This window comes from Botrytis byssoidea (genome assembly GCF_014898295.1).
Source record: "Botrytis byssoidea strain MUCL 94 chromosome Unknown BBYS_019, whole genome shotgun sequence".
NCBI classification, from domain to species: Eukaryota; Fungi; Ascomycota; class Leotiomycetes; order Helotiales; family Sclerotiniaceae; genus Botrytis; species Botrytis byssoidea.
Window position 1 is genome coordinate 350,957 of NW_024065860.1, and position 12,698 is coordinate 363,654.

At 44.4% G+C, this 12,698-nt stretch overlaps 7 protein-coding genes across 7 annotated transcripts; 4 read left to right on the plus strand and 3 right to left on the minus strand.

Moving 5' to 3' along the window:
- Window positions 1-72: 72 nt before the first annotated feature.
- EAE97_008786 (uncharacterized protein) lies at window positions 73-1,472 on the plus strand (the record flags this gene model as incomplete). The annotated part of the gene is made up of 5 exons (XM_038879301.1): window positions 73-181; window positions 235-273; window positions 326-423; window positions 481-837; window positions 897-1,472. 5 exons carry the CDS (start codon window positions 73-75, stop codon window positions 1,470-1,472), a joined length of 1,179 nt encoding a protein of 392 aa, XP_038729812.1.
- A 205-nt stretch (window positions 1,473-1,677) lies between these two features.
- EAE97_008787 (uncharacterized protein) lies at window positions 1,678-2,704 on the minus strand (the record flags this gene model as incomplete). The annotated part of the gene is made up of 2 exons (XM_038879302.1): window positions 1,678-2,599; window positions 2,649-2,704. The coding sequence occupies 2 exons, from the start codon at window positions 2,702-2,704 to the stop codon at window positions 1,678-1,680; spliced, it is 978 nt and encodes a 325-aa protein (XP_038729813.1).
- Window positions 2,705-3,063: 359 nt separating this feature from the next.
- Window positions 3,064-4,886, plus strand: EAE97_008788 (uncharacterized protein; the record flags this gene model as incomplete). The annotated part of the gene is made up of 6 exons (XM_038879303.1): window positions 3,064-3,202; window positions 3,258-3,413; window positions 3,468-3,844; window positions 3,894-3,987; window positions 4,036-4,670; window positions 4,722-4,886. 6 exons carry the CDS (start codon window positions 3,064-3,066, stop codon window positions 4,884-4,886), a joined length of 1,566 nt encoding a protein of 521 aa, XP_038729814.1.
- A 398-nt stretch (window positions 4,887-5,284) lies between these two features.
- Window positions 5,285-6,628, minus strand: EAE97_008789 (uncharacterized protein; the record flags this gene model as incomplete). The annotated part of the gene is made up of 4 exons (XM_038879304.1): window positions 5,285-5,507; window positions 5,567-5,949; window positions 6,008-6,169; window positions 6,443-6,628. 4 exons carry the CDS (start codon window positions 6,626-6,628, stop codon window positions 5,471-5,473), a joined length of 768 nt encoding a protein of 255 aa, XP_038729815.1. The 3' UTR covers window positions 5,285-5,470.
- A 459-nt stretch (window positions 6,629-7,087) lies between these two features.
- On the plus strand, window positions 7,088-8,411 carry EAE97_008790 (uncharacterized protein; the record flags this gene model as incomplete). Its single annotated transcript, XM_038879305.1, has 2 exons — window positions 7,088-7,590; window positions 7,643-8,411. 2 exons carry the CDS (start codon window positions 7,088-7,090, stop codon window positions 8,409-8,411), a joined length of 1,272 nt encoding a protein of 423 aa, XP_038729816.1.
- A 1,943-nt stretch (window positions 8,412-10,354) lies between these two features.
- EAE97_008791 (uncharacterized protein) lies at window positions 10,355-10,663 on the minus strand (the record flags this gene model as incomplete). The annotated part of the gene is made up of 2 exons (XM_038879306.1): window positions 10,355-10,401; window positions 10,474-10,663. The coding sequence occupies 2 exons, from the start codon at window positions 10,661-10,663 to the stop codon at window positions 10,355-10,357; spliced, it is 237 nt and encodes a 78-aa protein (XP_038729817.1).
- Window positions 10,664-10,968: 305 nt separating this feature from the next.
- Window positions 10,969-12,560, plus strand: EAE97_008792 (uncharacterized protein; the record flags this gene model as incomplete). Its single annotated transcript, XM_038879307.1, has 4 exons — window positions 10,969-11,110; window positions 11,184-11,294; window positions 11,341-12,080; window positions 12,129-12,560. The coding sequence occupies 4 exons, from the start codon at window positions 10,969-10,971 to the stop codon at window positions 12,558-12,560; spliced, it is 1,425 nt and encodes a 474-aa protein (XP_038729818.1).
- Window positions 12,561-12,698: the final 138 nt, after the last annotated feature.

Genomic DNA, 12,698 nt, shown 5'->3' on the forward strand with positions numbered 1-12,698 from the left:
ATCGTTTTGATACATCATTTCTTTGGAAATCATTGGGATAAATAACATTGGAGCACGTTATCGCTATCGAAGATGAATACCAGGCCCTTGATAGAGAACTCAAGGAATCCCACAGCCTTATCAGCTTCCTTTAACCACGATGCTAGCTGTTTTGCTATTGGACTTGATACAGGATTTCGTGGTATGTCTCAAGAGAGGGTTTCTTAGGGGGGACTTTCTGACTATAAATTACAGTGTTCAACACAGAAGCATGTCAACAACGAGTTGCCAGAGGTAGATCTCAAGCCACAATCTTTGAACTGATCAGTACTGACCACGGAGGTAGACTTCAATGGCGGGGTTGGAACAGCACAGATGCTTGGGAATACCAACTACATTGCTCTAGTTGGTGGTGGAAAACAACCAAAGTTCGCTCAGAACAAGGCGAGTAGATTCGAGTGGGGAGGATTAATTCATATTTGTGGCCTAACATTACTGTAGGTAATCATTTGGGATGATTTGAAAGCAAAGATTGCTGCCCAAGTATCGGTTCTTACCTCTGTCAGAGGAGTTCGAATCACGAGGACTCACATAGTAGTTGCACTTTTGAACAGCATTCGTGTTTACCATTTCCAAAGCAACCCTGCACTATATCAGGCTTATGAGACTGCAAGCAATCCTTATGGACTGTGTTGCTTAAGTGCCAGCATCTTGATATTTCCCGGTAGAACATCCGGGCAAGTACAAGTGGTCGAACTCAACAGTGGAAATGTTAGCATTATACCTGCTCACACGGGAGCTCTTCGAGCTCTAGCGTTAAGCCGTGATGATGAGATCATTGCAACTGCCAGCGAAACTGTAAGTCTTTGATTATTGTTCATATTATTTTGAAAGTTCCGAAGCTCATGTCAATGTAGGGTACACTGGTCAGAGTATTTGCAACCAGCAATTGTGCGAAGATAGCTGAACTCAGACGAGGTGTCGACCACGCTGATATTTTTTCTATCTCTATTTCCCCGTCAGGACAGCTCCTGGCTGTTACTTCAGATAAAGCTACGCTCCATGTTTTTGACATTCCGCATCCCTCAAAACCTCCAAGATCGGAATCAGCGACAGGTCATCGACGGCTCACATCCCTTGGTGGTGGTGGTAACAGTAGCCCGACGACGCCAGATTCCGATGCAAGAAACAAGTGGGGAATTCTAGGGAAACTACCTTTGATGCCCCGATTATTCTCGGACATGTATTCTTTTGCAACTGCCACATTTTCCATTGGCGAGGAGCCTTTGTCCGCATCTTCTAACCCACTAACAGCAAGCGACGCTGGACCCAAGGCCTCGAAAGGTGTCATCGGATGGACTAGTGATGAGAGTCTAATTGTTGTTGGAGCAGGCACTGACAGTCGCTGGGAAAAATTTATCATTGCCGAAGGTGAAGATGGCAAGCGTTACTGTATACGGGATGGCTGGAAGAGAATTTTGAGAGTCGAATAAATACCAGTCACTTTTCATGCATGTATGACACGACACGGTAAGGAGCCAAATACCCTTTATGATTGGAGTTAATCGGGTTGCATTATATATGGGTGGGCATTAAGCGTGTATTTGGGGCTATTCATGCACAAGAACTTGCATATTGCGTCAACTAGGTCATAGAATCTCCTACAGGCCAATGCTTAGGTTCTCCTACACTATATTACTAGTGCCTCCGTCTATCATGTTCGTACTCCCTTGAATCATCTCTTTTTTCTTGTCGCTCACTGGACCTGTCCTTGTGCCTACCATCTCGTTCATAATCGCGACGCCTTGGCGCATCTTCTTCTTTATCTCTCCGTGATCGAGAACTGAATTTATCACCCTCATCCTCCCTTGGTGATCTTTCTCGCCGTGACCTCCTTTCTTTTCCATCATCATCTGAGGATCTTCTCCTAGACTCGCGATCTCGATCCCGGTCTCTATCATGGCCATGAGACCTATGCCGAGATCGATGGCCATCATCCAAATCTTCCCCATCCTTAATTCGCCTGGATCTATGGTGATGTCTATGCTTTCTGCTCTTCTCAGACCTCTCGGATTTGCTTCCTCCTTTGGCCTTTGCCAGTGCTTTTGCGACCTCTTCCTTCTTCTCTTCAATCAGAAATGCTTTCATCGGATCGTCCTCATCATGGTCCCTGATTAGCAGCGCTAATTCCCTCTCCTCTTTGAGCATTGGTCTCTGTTCTTCTTCGTCTTCGCTATCCTCACTCCCCCCACTGGTCCTTCTTCTCTTCCGCCTCTCATCTCCTTCTCTATCCAGCTCCTCATTTAGATCCATTCCAGTATCTTCTTCTCCCTCCTTCCTCTTGTATCTCGTATGGTCCACTTTCAGCGTCCTGCCCGCAATTACCGCGCCTCCCAAATTGTCGACAGCTAAGTCCGTACTCCTCTGATCCTCATATTTCAAGAATGCAAACCCTTTAGATTTTCCCGTTTCTTTGTCCCGTATTAAATTTATATACGTTGGCTCGCCATACTGTGAGAATATAGTCAGGATATCACCTTCGGAGAGCTCAAAAGGAAGGCCGCCTATGTAGATGTAAGCTGTGTCGCGATAATCCGTGTGCCACGAGGCGGATGGAGAACTAGAGGATAGTTAGTTTGGCAATGAAACAAAAATGATTGCTAACTTGCACTCCATTCTCCAATTCACGTCTATTAAGCTCTTGAATCTGACGGATACTATTCATATTGTTGTGCGTATAGTAATGAGTTGTAACGAATGCACTAGGTAGGTGAGGCGGAAGAAGCAGGGACAAGGCTGCGAAATAATAAATTTGGGCCCTTGCCTCGCGTGTTCCACTGCATTGATTTACGTTCACAACTTTATGAAGCTTCCCCAAACCACAGAACTTGATGAGGCCTAGAATAGCCAATGCGATAAATACGGAATTCATTGATTTCTTACCTCCCATATATCGGATGGGAAGTTTTTGGGTCGGGAGAAACCAACGACAATTACTCAGGCTTCAAAGATTGGCCTACAAACTGCATGGTTACGAGTGCAATACAGGGGAAAGGAAGTAAATAAACTTCCAAAACAGCGGATATGGCAAACAACAGGGCGTCGACGTATACACAAGCTACGATATCAACGGATGATGAGGAGAAAAAGGATATGTGGTCGTCCATGTTGGATGGAGTCGCAAGTGGAAAAAGATTACCGGAGAAGAATATCCTTGTGCTAGGTACTGCAGCAGTATCCCGAATATGTTACAGAGGGGATATACTAATATGAAATAGGAGGAACCGCGGATTCACAGAAAGAGTTTCTAGAGGCTCTGTCGGTGGATGAGACCAGGAAATCTCAGGATAGACAAAGTAGCAAACAACCTCCTATTGCAAACAACTTTGCTTTGGGATACACATATTATGATGTTTTGGATGCGGATCATGAAGGTATGCTTAATTTGGCGCAGTCGACTACTTCGACGAGAAACTAACTCCATCTAGATATTTTGGCTCGATTGTCCTTATACCTCCTCGCCGACCCTTCGCCCTCCTTCACACCTCTGATGCAACCACTTCTCACACCACAAACAATCCCAAATACTCTTATTGTCATATTACTAGACTGGTCGCAACCATGGTTCTGGCTGAGAGAATTACGGGACTGGATACGTCTTCTGCGGCCATTATTGATATCTCTGGATGAGGATTGTAAGGAGAAAATGGAAGAGGTAATGATTAGTTGGAGGGATAGAGGGCGTGGTGGAAGCACTTTAGATGGTGGAGGGAGCACTGCTACTGAGGGAGATGTTAGCTTACCGTTGGGTCCTGGAGAATGGGAAGAGGCTTTGGGTTTACCACTATGCGTGGTTTGTCAAAATGTAGGTTCTCTTGTGCAGGCGCATATGTGCTATGTTAACAGGTGTCTAGTCTGACAAAATTGAAACGCTGGAGAAAGAACGGTCCTGGAGAGAAGATGAGTTTGATTACGTCCTACAGTATTTGCGCACAATCCTCCTCAAGCGTAAGTTATATGTTTACAACGATCGAACACATATGCTAACTATATCAGATGGGGCATCTCTCATATACACAACACCAGGGGTTATTAGTCCTCTGCAAAGCTTAATACACTCCTCTCTCGGCATACATTCTCTCCTCAAAAGGCAGCCTATCAGACACAATCTTATTGATCGCGACAAGGTAGTTGTGCCGCCAAATTGGGACTCTTGGGGTAAAATCCGAGTCCTGCGCGAAGGATTCAATGTAGAGGAAGTAAACAAAGGCTGGTCACTTGACATCGAAGAAGATTCATCTAGCGATGATAGTAGTACACACTCACAGCCACCGTTGCCAGTACCTGAAAGTGCAGTATTAGCATACGAAGAAGTCATTCGAGACCCCAGTCTCGATGCCCTGCAAGCCACGTCTGCAGAATCACAAGGTCTTAAGTTGGAAGTATCTAGTCTTGATGCTCAGAGTTTCCTGGCTTCTCAAGTCGAAATTCTGCATACAATTAGTCAGGGGCCAGATGTCTCGAGTGTAGATAGTAGTCGCTTAGTTAATGGTCGCAAGGTGTCCAGTGAATATGGGAATGGCGAGGATAAAGCATCGGATGAAGGAAGAGTTAGTGAGCATATCGGCCCGGTACAGTTTAATATGGGCGGTATTCAGGTCGATGCCGATGACATGTTGCAAAGATTAAGGGTAAGTGCTTTTCTTTACCTGACAACTCTGGGCAAAACTAACCAGGCGCAGGACCGACAAGCATATTCTTCACCAGAGTCGGCAGCACCAGGCACTCGTACTGATCCATCTGCGGAAGGCAAAGTTCAAAACGAAGCATTAGCATCTTTCTTTGCCGGGTTAATGAAGCGAGGCGGGAGCGCGCAGGGTGGTCCTAAACCAGGAGCTTCGTCTTGAGTGAGCGTAAACTCTACCTTTCCAGAATAACATAGAAGGCATAACGAGCGAGAGACTCTATCCTGGCATTCGCCACGTCAATGTTTGGAAGCAGACAATAATGGATGGTGGTGAGGCAGGAAGAGAGCCGTAGTTGAAAGAGGAAGAGTGAGTGCCTTTTTGCATGATACCCTGAGGGCTGGCTAGATGTAAACTTATACATTTGTTCCATATCGATGGATTTGATTCAGGCAGTTCGTGGTATGCTTCTTGTAAAGATAAGGTGATATGTTGGAGAGAAAGATATACTACTCTAATCGAGGTCGGCAAGAAAAGTCGCATTTTGTGACTTTCGATTGAAGTCAATAAAATCACGATAATTAATTATTTCAGATATGCAACAAGACTTTTCCCAGTGAAAGGACAAACATGTAATTGGCTGGTTCCTTTCATTAAAAGTGAAGATCGTGTTTGCTGGTGAACTATGATTGGTCTGTGTTCATGTATCCTGTTCTAGTCTTTCATGAATAGAGAAACACTATTCTATATTTGTGCTTTATCCTGCCCTTTTCCATCTACGCCTTCCATCACCTATGACTGGAAACCTACTCCCGATATCTCTGCAACAATTGATCATCCCAACTTTTTGAATCGCATTAGTTCCCAGCTACATTTTCATCTTCAAGATTAGAACAACTCACCTTAAAAACCTGCCATTTAGCCCCTCATCTCTCAGTTTTTCATCGCTAGCCAATCCAGCCATAACACCACCTGGCTGCTCTGCTTTCAACAATTTTCCCCCTTCGTGTAAACCAATGAATTTCTCGGCATCTTTCTTGTCCATTACGCCGCTGGTACTATGGCCCCGTATCTCTTTTTGCATCTCTGTATCTACTACTCCAGGCCTAATGGCGAGACTGGTGATCAATGGTTCTTCGACTGAAAGGGTCTGAGCGAGATGATTGAGAGCTGCTTTGGAGGAACCATATGGGCCCCAGGTGCTATAGGATGAAGCAGCTGCGCCGGAAGAGGTGAGCAAGATGGTGCCGCGGGTGGTGCGCAGATGGGGAATTGAAGGGGTTATCTGGAGTATGGTTAGATTTGGAGCATGGAAGACAGACGAGAAGGAGAAGGAGACGAACGAATGCTAGGGCGCTGAAGAAATTGACGTCAAATAGACCCCGCCATTCTTCGGGGGTGCTGTCGGCTATACGTTTTACTGGAGACAAGGTTCCGTGGTTGACGATTAGACTGTCAAGTTTGGAGAATCGTTTGATGGTGGTTTCGACGGCTTGTGGTCCTACCTGGTAATGGGGGACTCAATTAGCTGTAGGCTTTTGAGTCTTAGAAATGGGATTATAGGGAGAAAGCAAAAGAATGGAACAGGTGGGCACGATTTGTTTATGGCGCATTCTCAATTAAGAATGCTGCAGTTGAAACATCACCAGAAGTAGCCAGAGCAGACTACTGACTACCTGCATCTGCATTTCCAACCATGTTCTCACTAGAGTTCGATGATCAATCCACAATCATCCAAATTCAGGAAATTTCCAACAGCAAACATTCTCAGCACCCACCTTAAAATCACTCAAGTCCCCCACAACAACTTCCACCTGTTCCGGATACTGCTTCTTCAGTTCCTCCATAGGTCCTGCAGTCCTAGCTACAAGTACCACATTATGTTTTTCCTTCAGAAGTTTCTGGGCAATTGCAAGGCCAATTCCCCGACTTGCGCCTGTGAGAAGAATTGTTCTGGGCGCCATTTTGTTATTTCGTGTATTGATGGTTTTATGAGTTCGTTCTTCAAATGGTATGGTGTGGTGATTGGGTATGGGTGTGGGAGTGGTGAGAAAAGCGTGATGTCTTTTGGTGGGGCAATTGAGCTCTTCCGTTTACTAAATTTGGAGCTTCAAGCACTGTTCACTCACACATGCATATGGGAAGATTGAGATAAGAAAAGTATTAACTATTCGTGGCTACCTGGTACTACTCTACGCATACTTATCAGCTAACACATCTATTCCACTATTTCCATCACTCAATTCATATATAGCAGAAAACTTCACTGTGATTGGACCATTACGTCATGCCGATTGCGGAGCAGGACAAAAGGGCGCCGTCGATATTAAGCATCTACTTAACGTCTATCAGTTCTGTATGATCTGCTAAGTTCAGATACGTCTATATTGATTTATTAGAATTCCACTTCCAAAATACACAAAATGTCCAACACCGTAATCCTCGGCACCGGTATAATCGGTCTCTCAACCGCATACTATCTCTCTCTCTCCCAAGACCCTTCCACCATTCAGCTCGTAGACCCATCTCCCACACTTTTCTCGTCAGCTTCAGGCTACGCAGCTGGTTTTCTTTCTCGAGATTGGTTTTGTGATGAATCATCTAGCTTGGGGCTCTTGAGTTTCGAAGAACACAAAAAACTTGCCGAGGAAAATTCTGGTGCTGAGAAATGGGGATATAGTGTGAGTAGAAGTTTGAATTTTGTGAGTCATGTTGCTGCAGAGAAGGCGAGAAAGAGCGGGAAGAAGGGAGTCAGAGGGGACGATTGGTTGAGAGTGGGCAGGAGCAGAGCTGAGACTGCTAGTGGTAATGATAGGGTAGGTGTGCAGGAAACGGCAAGTATTGCTGGAGAGTGGCCTAAGTGGTTCAAAAAGAATGAGGGTGATGAAATGGAGTCTATTAGTAAAGAGGGAAGTACAGCTCAAGTGTGAGTTCATTCAAAACATCATCCACTGGCAGAATTACACTAACATATCAAGTGACCCCTTGAAGTTGTGTCAGTTCCTCCTTGCCAGCTGTCTTGAGTGCGGCGTACAACTTCATCACCCTGCGAAAGCATTATCCGTTCATCAAGATATGAGATCCGAAATATCTAGTATACGTATCTTGAACACCTCTACCAACATTGAATCAGATGTCCCGTGTACGAAAATTCTGATAGCAGCAGGGTGTTGGTCACCTGAGGTATTCTCTACCTTATTTCCAGAATCAACGTTTAAATTACCGATCACAAGTTTGGCTGGTCATTCTTTGGTTGTACGAACACCAAATTGGAACGAAGAGCTGGAAGATGAAGAATGTCAAGCTGTGTTTGCTAGTGATGAAGAGGGTTATTGTCCTGAAGTCTTTTCGAGAAAGGGTGGTGAAATCTATGTCGCGGGCCTAAATTCCTCGACTGAACCATTACCAAAACTTGCAACGGAGTCTAAGTTTCAAGAGAACGCGATACGGAGACTAGAGAACACGGCGAGAAGAATGTTCGGTTTCGACGAAAGCTCTGAAATGCAAGTTGTTAGGAAGGGTTTATGCTTTCGACCGGTTACGAAAAGGGGAACGCCGATTTTGGCGAAGGTGGCTGATGATAATCTGGGTGGAATGAGTACCAGGAATGATAAAGATGGAGGAATCTGGCTTGCTGCAGGGCATGGACCTTGGGGTATTAGCATGAGCTTGGGTACTGGGAAAGTAATGGCGGAGATGATACAAGGAAAGCCTACGAGCGCTGATGTCTCGAAATTGGGCTTCTAGTAAGGTATAAACTTATGAAACAGAGACATTTGAGGCGCAAAATATTTGAGGAGGAATCATAGTAACTCGAGGAGTGATTGGTTTACTCCAACTATAGCCTACAATAATATCTCATCGCGTGCTCGTCGCTAGATAGTGCATGACTTAAGGCCAAAATGGTGATTCTCAATTCAAATTAGGTTTACTTGAAGTGTCAGCTGCGGATAATGATTATCATTCACATTAAGATAAAGATGGATTGAAACTTTACTGTATGATCTGACCAAAGCAACATCATATTTGTTGACAGAGTCTCCTCAGCCTTTCGAAATCAAGTCTTGCTGATTAGGGATCCCAGCTCTGATAATGACAACATCGAGGTGAAAGCTGATCTGGTTGGGACCGATGATTTCCAGCCTCCGCACCATGGTGAGGAGTTTTTGCTTCCCAGCCAATGCCAGATTTTTCGTGAAGATTTTGCCCTTTTGTAGGTAATAAGTTTCTTTCATTTATTAATGGGGCTGCATGTTGAAAATACAGACTGAGTGAGATGACCATGTCATGTGAAATAAGCCATGTTCTGTCAGTTAGCAAAATCTCCTTGACCTCTGGATAAATCTCATGGTTAAGTGGTTAGGGACTCCGGCTCTGTCAATTACAACATTATCAACTCGATTTAGAAAGAGTGTGTGTTGGGACCAATGATATAAACCTCAGGGGAGCCTCAAAGGGGAGCCCCAAGGAGGGCACTCACAAATTGAGAAGGAGGGGTACCATTCTGGTATCAATTAGCTTTTGCCCATCCAAAGCGTCAGCATTTTTTTAATCTTCTTGGAAGCAGTGATAAGGGATGGGGGAAGACGAGGATTCAATCCTGTTCATGAGTGGGTCTATCAAATCAGGAGAAGTGAATTGCCTCTCTACTACTATATAACATAAAATAAGCGTCCCCCTGTCAGTTAGCAGAATTTCACTGACCTTTGGGCCTCTGGCCCAGTAGTCAGCTTCAGGACCTTACATTCTGTTAATTACAACACTTATACTCCTTGAAAATCGAGTGTGTTGGGACAAGTGAGAACTCCAAGACGTAGCCTCGCATCCAGTCGAGGTATTCCCTAACCAGGGAGCGCACCAAATTCCACCCCCGGAGTTTGAGGTTTTGCATATCTGATCAAAGTCTTTTGACATGTTTCATTTTGCCCTCCGAGTAAGCAAAATTGAGTGGCTGACTGCTTGGTTCTTTGGGGAGGAAAAGAAGACTCATAGTGATTGATTTCTACTCATTTAGTTGCAAGCACAAAATGCAGAGGACTGGCTGACACTATCTGTTTGCACGTATGAACAACATTGTAGAATTAAAATGATCATGAAGTTTGTCCAGCTGTGCATTCTTGCCATATTCGTTTGAATATGTAGGGAATACTGAGAGACTCCACTTGCCTCGCGAACGCAGACAGCGGATTTTCCTCTAATAATTCGACAAGATTACATTACATTTTTATTTCAACAAGCAGGCAGCCAGAGAGGTGCGCTGAGCAACTAAGAAGATAACAAACGTTGAAAATATTAAGAACGACAGTACAGAAAAATTAATTCGAGAAAGGCACTTGTGCACAGTTGCGATATTCTTCACGTCGATAGCCAGGGAAGGGTATCCATTTCACCTAGGAATTTGCTACTGAGCTCTGAATACGAAGCCTCGAGTCAATCATAGCCAAAAGAGAACATTTTCGAGGTAAGGGGCATAGATCAAGCTTTCGTCTTCCACTGAAAATACAAATATGATACCCTACCTCAAGCTTTCCTGCTGAACAGTCGCATCGATTCGAACTTGATCATCGAATCGTTTTGACGATGTATCGCTATGATATCATTTGTAAAGGTATTCCCTCGATTCATTGACGCCATTCCTATGTACAAACACGATTGTTTCGTCCAACAACCTCCCTGGCCCCTATAAAACTTTACTCGTCATCGTAACCACTCAAAGGTTTTCTTGGTCCAGAAGGCACTGCGCGAATCACATTCATTAGTAGTTGCAAACATTATTGGCTTCTAAACCCCAATTTGTGCATCAACCTACTTGGATATGTCAAAGGAATCTGTGGTCTTGGTCCGTCCCCGAGTCTGTGACGGATCTTTGGTACTGTGAGAACGAGAATTGGTCCAATGCTTCCGACTGCTATGGAGAAGAAGATAGCGGGCTTTTCAATGGCTGCCCATCGCATGTAGCGAAAAGGTTGAGAGAAGAATCGTGGTATTGTGGATGACATTTTATCTATGGTTGTTAGCATGTTGCTAGAAGTAAAGTGGCTCCTTCTTCTTAAATAATTGAATATCAGACAACTTACAAGAATTTCTTATTGCTGATTTCTTCCGCGGGGTTTGAAATCGCTCGGGGCTGGAAGTTCGACGTTGATGTCGCGAGTTTACCAGAATCACGTGTAGCTATCAGGCACTAATCGGAATCCCTGTTGCTGTGGGAAACTCTTGGCATTGCATACGTTTCCTAAAGCTTCCAAGCCGCGCAATTCACAATTTGGAAAGAAAGAATATTGAAGTCAACCACAACAAAAATATGAGGTGGATTCTTTCTTTTCTGTTGCTGGGCTTGCTCAGTGCCGTCTCAGCTTTGAGTGCTAGCGGAAACAAATTATTAGTTGTATTGGAGGAATTGTCTGAGAAGTCGAAATACTCAAAGTACTTCGGAGATCTTGAAGGTATGTCGTAGCTGTTTGTGGTAGCAAATTTACAATTGTGAGGTTCATTTTACTGAATTATCTGCGCAAACAGCACGAGGATATAAATTAACATATGAGTCACCGAAAACCGAGAAATTGGGACTTTTTGAACTGGGAGAGCGTTCCTTCGACCATCTACTCATCCTGCCATCCAAGTCAAAAGGTACGAGTCCTACTTCACTGGAATAAGCCCAATTAACACGTAGCAGGTTTGGGGCCAGCTTTGACACCAAAGCTCCTTCTCGACTTTATTAACAAGGGCGGAAATATCCTATTAACACTCTCATCATCTCACCCTACCCCCACTGCCCTTGTCTCGTTACTCTTGGAGCTCGACATACACCTTCCAACGGACCGCAATTCTCTTGTTGTTGATCACTTCAACTATGATACATTGAGTGCCGCAGAGAAGCACGACGTTGTTCTTCTGCCACGACCAGGCGCTGTCAGACCAGATGTTAAGAACTACTTCCGTGGAGATGGCAAAGGCGGGGAAGTCATTGCTTTCCCAAGAGCTGTTGGACAGACATTGGGAAACACCAGTCCATTATTGACTCCACTACTCCGAGCTCCAAGAACCGCATACTCTTACAACCCCAAGGAGGATATCGAGGGTGTAGAAGACCCATTTGCCGTTGGACAACAATTATCACTCATTACCACCATGCAAGCTAGAAACTCTGCTAGATTCACAGTTATTGGGTCATCAGAGATTCTCGAGGACACATGGTTCGATGCTAAGGTCAAGCGTAGCATTGGAATGGGAGGTGCTGGATCTGACGCCAAGGAGACTAAAACTGCCAATCAAGAGTTCTCGAAAGAGGTTACCGGCTGGACCTTCAAAGAAGTTGGAGTCCTTAAGGTTGGAAGCATCAAGCATTACCTTCATGAAAATGTTGTCAAGAGTAATGACACCAACCCAAAGATCTACAGAATTAAGAACGATGTGGTAAGTAACGCAATTGACATTATTGAAACATAACTTATAATTCAACAGACATACGAAATTGAGCTTTCTGAGTATTCATGGGACAAATGGGTTCCATTCACCCCACCAACTGGAGACTCTCTCCAACTCGAATTCTCTATGCTTTCACCATTCCATCGTCTTGTGCTTAAGCCATCAACTAGCACTTCTGAGTCTCAAACATACACCACAAGCTTCAAGCTTCCGGATCAACACGGTATCTTTAACTTCAAGGTCAACTACAAGCGACCATTCTTCACCACTATCGAGGAAAAGAACACCGTCACAGTAAGACACTTTGCCCATGACGAATACACCAGAAGTTGGGCAATCAGCAATGCTTGGCCATGGATTGCCGGAATCGGCGCCACAGTTACAGGATGGGTTGCATTCGTCGCTCTTTGGTTATGGAGCAAGCCTGTACCACTGAAGTTGACGACTAGTGGAAAGAAGATTCAGTGATGTAGTTAAAATGGCTGCGGGGACTACTTGTATGATAAAATAAAAAGTGTACAGGGCATGCATAAATGAAATTTCATCGTAAACTGTTATATGTATATCTTTACAGGGGGTTTACGATAGATATGAATCGTTACAAAA